Source organism: Gymnoscopelus braueri (assembly GCF_963280865.1).
Source record: "Gymnoscopelus braueri genome assembly, chromosome: 12".
Taxonomy (NCBI): Eukaryota; Metazoa; Chordata; class Actinopteri; order Myctophiformes; family Myctophidae; genus Gymnoscopelus; species Gymnoscopelus braueri.
In genome coordinates, this window is record NC_137614.1 from 42439437 (window position 1) to 42448606 (window position 9170).

The 9170-nt window shown below is 44.3% G+C and overlaps 1 protein-coding gene across 2 annotated transcripts in view; it reads right to left on the reverse strand.

Annotated features, from left to right (window-relative positions):
• Positions 1–8927, reverse strand: part of fgd (faciogenital dysplasia) — a 100472-nt gene extending 91545 nt beyond the window's left edge. For both annotated transcript variants that reach the window (XM_080445626.1, XM_080445625.1), the window contains exon 1: positions 8575–8927. In XM_080445626.1, coding sequence (XP_080301752.1) covers positions 8575–8596 — 22 coding nt within the window. In that variant the 5' untranslated portion in view covers positions 8597–8927. The remainder of the gene's footprint in view (positions 1–8574) is intronic.
• Between the last annotated feature and the right edge of the window lie 243 nt (positions 8928–9170).

Here is a 9170-nt window from a genome sequence, read left to right on the forward strand (position 1 = left end):
AAAATTGTACTTAAGGACAGTACTTGAGTAAATGTACTTAGTTACTTTACACCACTGTGTGCGTGCGTGCGTGCGTGCGTGCGTGCGTGCGTGCGTGCGTGCGTGCGTGCGTGCGTGCGTGCGTGCGTGCGTGCGTGCGTGCGTGCGTGCGTGTGTGAGTATAAACATATTGTGCACTGGAGGATGGCTATACTTTGAGCAGAAACATGTTAATTCCAAACAGTTCCTTGACACACACCACCACGCACAGTAAGAACTGTGGAGGGCTATACTTACTTGGACTCTGACAGTTTCACAGTTAACTTAACACTGTGTAGGACGACATACCTTCCTGTAAGCACCGCAGTGCTAAAGCATAACGCTCTCAGCAACATAATACTGGTGGCTGCTTTGTTGCAGGCGCCAAAAGGAGACTTCCGTTGACAGAAGGGGCTCAGGTTTTAAACACAGCCTCCTACTCTGCACCATTGTTTCCATGTGTTCACGCACGCACACACACACACACACACACACACACACACACACACACACACACACACACACACACACACACACACACACACACACACACACACACACATGCACGCACGCACGGACATATGCACACACAGAGTCTGCATTTGCAATTTTATCTTGCAGCCACATATGGCATTTGCAGTTTATTTTTATTTTTTTGCTACTTGGCTTTTTATTATCTTATTTTATTATCTTTTGTCTCTTATTTTATTATCTTTTTTTATCTGCCTATTGCTTTTTAGATCTTCTTATTGTGTGTTTTTATTGTTTTCACAAAGTCGAGGAGGAGGCTCTTAAGAACAAGAAATTCTCCGCCTGCAATGTTGCCACAACATGTATTGTAAGTAAGTGGAAGTGACAATAAAAACCAATTGAAACCTTGAAATACACACATGCATGTGTGTGTGCCATGTCCCTGCATATGCGCACCCACCCACACACACACACAAATTATCTTCCTAATGCTTAATTTATGCTCTCATGACGGTGTCACGCGGCCTTCAAGCTCAGAACGCGTCGCATCCGCACCGCGTTACGAGCTTATTTTTAACCCTATGGTTGCGAGCTTGTAGATCGACTATTTCCGGCGCTCGCCACCGTCATATGACAAAGTATAAATTGCCGCTTAACCCATTCAATCCGGGAACACATCTCTGTCATTTTAGATTTCTTTGACTGTTAAAAAATAGCAGATATACTAGCTAATAGCGCGGGCACCGACTGCAGCGCTTATGAGCTTGTACATCTGCTATTTTTGAATTTGCAAATCTTTGAATGTATATTTTTAAAGTGAACATATGTAAAATATTTTGTTCAAGGGACCCCCCCAGAAGAAAATATTTGAGTTACAAATGTTCGCTTTAAAAAATATACATTAAAAGATTTGCACACATTTTTATGATTTTTCAAAAAATAGCAGATTTTTTTTTTTAGCAGAGCTTGCATATCTGCTATTTTTGAATAGCCAAAGAAATCTAAAAATGACAGAGATGCGTTTCCGGATTGAATGGGTTAGGATTCCCATCTGTCAGTACGGTGTGAACCAGTCCAACAGGAGTGTCAATCAGTGTCAGGGCAGGCATCAATACTAACCAGTTTACAGTCTCCATTCCCCCACCATTAGGTCTAATCCTGCAGCATTCACCATCAGAATACCGTAACTGCTTACTGGAACTCACACTACAAGGAGGATCTTATCTGGTACAGCGGTGCACTCGAAGTAATCTCTTAAAACACACACCTGTCACATCTCTGATTTGCTGCTGTTTGACAACACAGCGGAAACAGAATGCAAATATTATACCCCACACACACACACACACACACACACACACATTCTTCCAGTCTATAAACAGTAAAAGATCAGCTTCCATTTCTTCCGGGCATCCAGGACAGGAGAAAAAGAATACGCTTCTAAAGATAGCAACTAAATATCGCCAAAAAAATGCTGATCAGACTCGTCGTATTACATACACACACACACACACACTCACACACACACACACACACACACACACACACACACACACACACACACACACACACACACACACACACACACACACACACACACACACACACACAGTTGTGCGTGTTTGGCTGAGGTCCCAGCAACAGCAGGACTGGAGCATGAGCACCATTATGGAAATCAGTGTGACACTGTGACAGCCTGAAGCTCCTCTATGACTCTGAACCTGACTCATGACGATGGAGAGAGAGAGAGAGAGAGAGAGAGAGAGAGAGAGAGAGAGAGAGAGAGAGAGAGAGAGAGAGAGAGAGAGAGAGAGAGAGAGAGAGAGAGAGAGAGAGAGAGAGAGAGAGAGAGAGAGAGAGAGAGAGAGAGAGACAGACAGACAGACAGACAGACAGACAGACAGACAGACAGACAGACAGACAGACAGACAGACAGACAGACAGACAGACAGACAGACAGACAGACAGACAGACAGACAGACAGACAGACAGACAGACAGACAGACAGAGAGACAGAGATGGAGAGAGACAGACAGACAGACAGAGACAGAGAGAAAGGAGGGGGAAGAGAGAGGGTTGTTGGAGAGGACTGTGGGAAGAACAAAGAGAGGTGAGGTGGGAGACAGAAAGTGGGAAAGATAAAGAAATAAAGAGAGAGAATGCGAGAGAGCGAGAGAGAGAGAGAGAGAGAGAGAGAGAGAGAGAGAGAGAGAGAGAGAACAGCTCTGCAGTCTAAGATAGTGGTGGATAAAAATCTGAAAACATTTGGAAAGGTTAGTGAATGTGAGAGACTGTGTCTGTGTGTGTGTGTGTGTGTGTGTGTGTGTGTGTGTGTGTGTGTGTGTGTGTGTGTGTGTGTGTGTGTGTGTGTGTGTGTGTGTGTGTGTGCGTGCGTGCGTGCGTGCGCGCGCGCGCGCGCGCGTGCGCGTGTGTGTGTGTGTGTGTGTGTGGGGGTCCTAGGTGAGGGAGATAATATTCCCTCCTCCTCCTCCTCCCCTGTGTTTATCCAGCTCTGAGGGGAGGTGTTTACATTGGCCTGGTTAAACACAGACGGCCCCAATGGCTTTTGTTAATAATAAATAACGTAAACAGCCCGCCAGGACACAAGGCATGCTGGGATAGCTAGCTGTAGCTAAGCTACTCTGCTCCTTCAGGACCATCGTCCTGCCTCTGACCTACTAACACCATGAGACACGCTCACCCACTTCACACAGAGAGAGAGAGAGAGAGAGAGAGAGAGAGGAGAGAGAGAGAGAGAGAGAGAGAGAGAGGCCAATATCCTTGACCCTTGTACATGGATTTTTTTCTGTTTGCCAAACTGCTTTGGCAAGGTAAGAGTATCTTTCCAATGCCAATAAATCTCCTTTCAATTTAACTGAATTGAGAGAGAGAGAGACAGACAGAGAGAGACAGACAGACAAAGAGAGACAGAGAGAGAGAGAGAGAGAGAGAGAGAGAGAGAGAGATTACTGATGAATTGAGTACAAAGGACCACAATGGAAAAAAGCCCCTGGGTTTTTTGTGTTATCCTTTTAGCCAAATATTTGGCCAAATATTGGGCAAAACACTATGATTTTAATGATAACATAACATCAATAGACATAATGATATTATGATGACATTATGATACAGAAAAATGTGTTTTGATAGTGATACCGATAAATAGGAACTTAATGTTAGGTCCATTGATCCAAGCCAGAGCACAAATAAACATACAGTGGCGAACACTTTAGAGCAGGGGTCTTCAACGTTTTTCAGGCCATGGACCCCTTAGCTGAGAGAGAGATGAAGCAGGGACCCCCTACTACATATTGTATAACATTGTGTTGCAGATTAAACGTTTTTCATAGATAGTTGGATTCATGTTAATGTGTATTTTTCAGATGGTTAACCTTTAAACCCTCAATGTTTAGTCAACTTGAAGCGCTGGCTCTGTACTTTTTTCCTCTACACCGACTCTCCGAAAATACTAGCCGATCTACAAGCTCAGCGCGGGGCGTTGTGAGCTTGTAGATCGGCCATTTTCGGGCTAGATTTGGCGGACACCCTGTAGTAACTTTTTTAATGATTTATTTCAACCGACAGCAGCTGAAGTATCATGTCTGTCTGTCTATCAGTCCCTCCTGGTACACACAACACCACTGACCCCTTTCTTAACACGCTGAGGAAGGCTTGACGCCGAAACGCTATTAATTAAAAAGTACCAGAAGGTTAGTATTTTTTGGCAGTCTTGACTTAGGGGGCAAGATGGTCCGGTTGAGGGGGTGTCGCCCCCCCTCACGCCCCCCTGTGACGCCGGGCCTGAATACATAGCATGTCTGACTTGACTGTGATGAGGGCTTTGGCCTTGCAGGTTCCCATGTGTAGGGAACAGATATGAGGGAACAGACTCCAGAAAGAAACAATGCACTTTATATATTTTCATCTAACAGCTGTTTTCTGCACTGAGCACCACACCAGCTGAGAGAGAGAGAGAGAGAGAGAGAGAGAGAGAGAGAGAGAGAGAGAGAGAGAGAGAGAGAGAGAGAGAGAGAGAGAGAGAGAGAGAGAGAGAGAATGAGAGAATGAGAGAATGAGAGAGACGGAGAGGGGGGGGATTGATCTGGGACCGTCTGGGACTGTGTGGGAGAGGGGGAGAATGGAAAGATGGAAAAAAGAGTAAGGTCTTGGGAATGAGAGGGATGTGTGATGTGTGCGTGTGTGTGCCTGTGCGTGTGTGTGTGCGTGTGTGTGTGTGTGTGTGTGTGTGTGTGTGTGTGTGTGTGTGTGTGTGTGTGTGTGTGTGACGTGCGTGTGCGTGTGTGCGTGCGTGCGCGTGTGTGCGTGTGTGGGCGATAAGACTGCCGGAAAAAGGAAAGTCAGCCGAGAGGATGGCAGATCGATTTGTCCCCCGAGTCTCACAACAAACACAGTCTCTCTCACTGCACACAGCTCACCTCTACTGCAACCTCTGAGATCTCCCCATCACACTCACTCACACACACACACACACACACACACACACACACACACACACACACACACACACACACACACACGTATTGCCATACTTGTGAGGACATCATCATTTTAGCACGATCATTTTAGAAGTGCAATTTTTACCTTTTTTGCCATTTTTAACACTCAGTGGTGTAAAGTAATTAAGTACATTTACTCAAGTATTGTACTTAAGTACAATTGTGAGGTACTTTTACTTTACTGTAGTATTTCCAATTGTCTATTACTTACTTCTACTCCACTACATCTCAAGAGGCAAATATTGTACTTTTACTCCACTACAACTATTTGAAAACTTTAGTTACTTGTTACTTTACAGATACAAATAATTACATTATAAAACATACATTAACCACTTTAGCCCCATTTTATACCTAGGCTATTTGAAAATAGCTCACAACACGTCGCATCGCGACGCGTCGTGAGCTACTAGACCTGCAATTTTACTTTTACTCAAGTACATTTTGAATTCCGGACTTTTAATTGTAACGGAATACTTCTACATTGCAGTATTGATACTTTTACTTAAGTGAAACATTTGAGTACTTTTTCCACCACTGTTAACACTAAGCCTAAAGCCTGTAGAGTTTAACGGCGCTGCGACACGGCGTGAGCTTGTAGATCAGCTATAACAGAGCAGTACTCAACTTCGAATCAAGCCTACCTCTCTAAAAAAAAAGAAATACATTAAACATACATACATTACATAAAAACAACCGTTTTTCGTGTGAGGAGAAGCAGGAAAATGTTCCTCACACTGTAATAATTCTCAAATTCCACTATAGTTGTGGGGACATTCGGCCCTCACAAGTACAGTAATAAGTACGTACACTTCCTCCCACACACACACACACACACACACACACACACACACACACACACACACACAACACGCGCACACACACACACACACACACACACACACACACACACACACACACGCACACGCACACAGAGAGAGAGATAGACTCCCCTCTCTTTCTCTTGCCTTCCTCTCCCATTCTTCATGTAAAGCACGTCAGTGCTGCTTTATCTCATTGGTCTGAAGCACAGACTGTAGTTTTACACAGTTTATGGGTTCTCACAGTAACTCAGTGCTGCCGTCTGGGTCCAGTCGGGGTGGGATCTGCGTTTCGGGCCAAATGCCCACAATCTGTCATGTGCAGACGTCCATGAGAGAGAGAAAGGACCACCGGCACCCATACAACACATACAGTAATAACACCAGTGATGGAAGAAGTACTCACATTTGTTTTACTTACTGTACGTATCAATACCACAATGTAAAACAAATACTCTGTTACAAGAAAAAGTTCGGTATTCAAAATGTACTTGAGTAAGAGTACAAAAGTGTTCGCTATCAAAATGTACTTAAAGTAACAAAAGTAAAAGCACTCATGTCACGTTTTCAAAATGTATACAAATCTTTTGCTTGTAGATTGGCTATTTTCAAACTTACTTGCAAAAGTATTTATAGGGCTGAGATGGTTAATATATGTTTTGTAATAATAGTGTGATCCAAATCTGCAAAGTAACTAGTAAATGTAGTTTTCAAATAACTGTATGGAATAAAAGTACAATATTTGCCACTGAGACGTAATGGAGTGAGAGTGAAAGTATTGAAAATTAGGAATACTCCAGGAAAGTAAAAAGACAGATACCTCAAAATTGTACTTAAGTACAGTACTTGAGTACATGTACTTAGTTACTTTTCCACCACTGAATAACACACAACACTTATTCTGGACACGACCCACAGTGAACCGTTTCTTTTGACTGGAAGAGGAAAAGCAAAGGAAATAAAATAAAAAGGAAAAAAAAACTGCTGTACAGTTGTTATCACAGAGCATATCATAACAAAGTAAAGTTGCCATTCGTCTTATAGTGGGAAATACAGGAATGCATGATGTGCCGGCCAGCCACGGGCACATGCACGTGGGTGGGTGCACGTATATGCTGGCACTTAGATGCCCACGTGTGCACGCACACACACACACACACACACACACACTGAGCTAAATCAAAACTTTATGATTCCACACAAGTCATCCTTCTGCTTCCCATATCGGCCACCCAGACAGATACACACTCAGGTGCACACACACACACACACACACACACACACAGATAGATAGACAGACTCACAGACAGACAGACATATACACAGACAGATACATGCACGCATGCACTCGCGCGCGCACACACACACACACACACACACACACACACACACACACACACACACATATTTGGCCGATTTCTAATGACATTGCAGGCCATGTTGTCCTCCTCTTTGAGTGCATCTCACACTGTCTGTCTGTCTGTCTGTCTGTCTGTCTGTCTGTCTGTCTGTCTGTCTGTCTCTCTGTCTCTCTGTCTCTCTGTCTCTCTCTCTCTCTCTCTCTCTCTCTCTCTCTCTCTCTCTCTCTCTCTCTCTCTCTCTCATCATGTTCTGATGAATGACTCCGCTACTCATCATCATCATCATCATCATCATCATCATCATCATCATCATCATCATGTGTCTAGTGTACAGTCACTGAAGGCAACAGCATCAATAGACACACAAAGTTGATAAGCTGAGGGGGGCTGGTGACGTCAGAGAGGGTAAATGGTACAGCATTGCTCCTATTCTAGTCCTGTGTCAGCTCAGCCTCATTTATCGTACTTATTTGCGTGCTGGCGTTGCATGCAGTAAGTAGCAGACATACAAGCTCACCACGCGAATGTGACTTGCAACTATAAGCAACTATAAAGCAACTATAAACACCAACATGCAACTATAAGTATAACTCTCTGGCTCTGCAGCCCCAAGGTTTCATGTTGGTCAATAAATAAAAATCATCAGCCCCTGAAGATACATGCAGTGGTGGTGCATGCAAGTACATAGCAGATCTACAAGCTCACCACGAGTCACATTCGTGAGTGACTCGTGGTGAGCTTGTAGATCTGCTATTTTTACTGAGCATGACACCAGCACTTAACTCTGTGCACTGCAGCCCCAAAGCTTTATGTTGGTAAATAAAGAAGTGGATGAAACACAGCAGCAGAGCAGACCCTGAAGATACGGACGACTGGCCTTCTGCCGTCCCGCTGACAGCTGGCAAAAGTATTTGGGAATTCTGGAAGACTGCTGTGTGTGAGCGCCACACACACACACACACACGCGCACGCGCGCGCGCGCACACACACACACTCGCACACGCACACACAGTCTTCTTTAACCCATTGATACCTGGAACGCATCTGTGTCACTTTAGATTTCTTTAGGCTATTCAAAAATAGCAGATATACAAGCTCGTAGCGCGGCACCGAGTGCCGCGCTACGAGCTTGTAGATCTGCTATTTTTGAAAAATCGAGGGAAAAAAAAAAATTTTTTTTTTTTAATTTTTTTTTTAGGATTTAGAAGACATTTCTAGAATCTTCTCAGGTCTTAATGGGTAAGAAAAAGTATAAACAACACCCACGATCATGTGGGGAAAAAAATAATACCACAGACAATGACACACAAACGGCAGTGTGTGTGTGTGTGTGTGTGTGTGTGTGTGTGTGTCTGATCGAAGCTATAATAATAATAATGCACTCACCAGTGGCTGAAACCCCCTGCATCTTGACTTGATCTTTGCAGAAACTTTTACTGTTTTCTTCCTTGTGTTGTTTTTTTTTGTCTGCTCTGCTGAAGAAGCTGAGCCTGATCCCGTCCCGATGAATCCTTTTCCGCTGAGATTGGAAACGGTTCCCCTGCCTGTTCCCCCTCCCTCCCCTCCCCTCCCGGCAAAACGGTGTCAAAACTCGGGGAGAGATCGACTTGTTTTTTGCGTTGGTTTCACAAAAAGCTGGAGATCATGGATCATGGACTATCGGTGGTTCTTTTGTGGACACGCGAGGAGTTATCCGGGCCATTTTTTTGTTGCAGATTCATAGATTGATAGAGAGCAGTGATCCTTGTAGTCCCTTTCTCCTCCCTCTCTCTCTCTCTCTCTCTCTCTCTCTCTCCAGAAACACAACTCTTCTCTCTCGCTCTCTCTCTCTCTCTCTCTGTGATGCGCGCTCCCGTGTGCGAGCCGCGCGCGCTCCCTGTCCCATTCATTGAGCATGGAACCACTGGGATGGAATAATAACCAAATTAATGGTCGAGTTCAAATGAGTTTGGCATGATGGCAGTGATGTGGCTTTTAATATG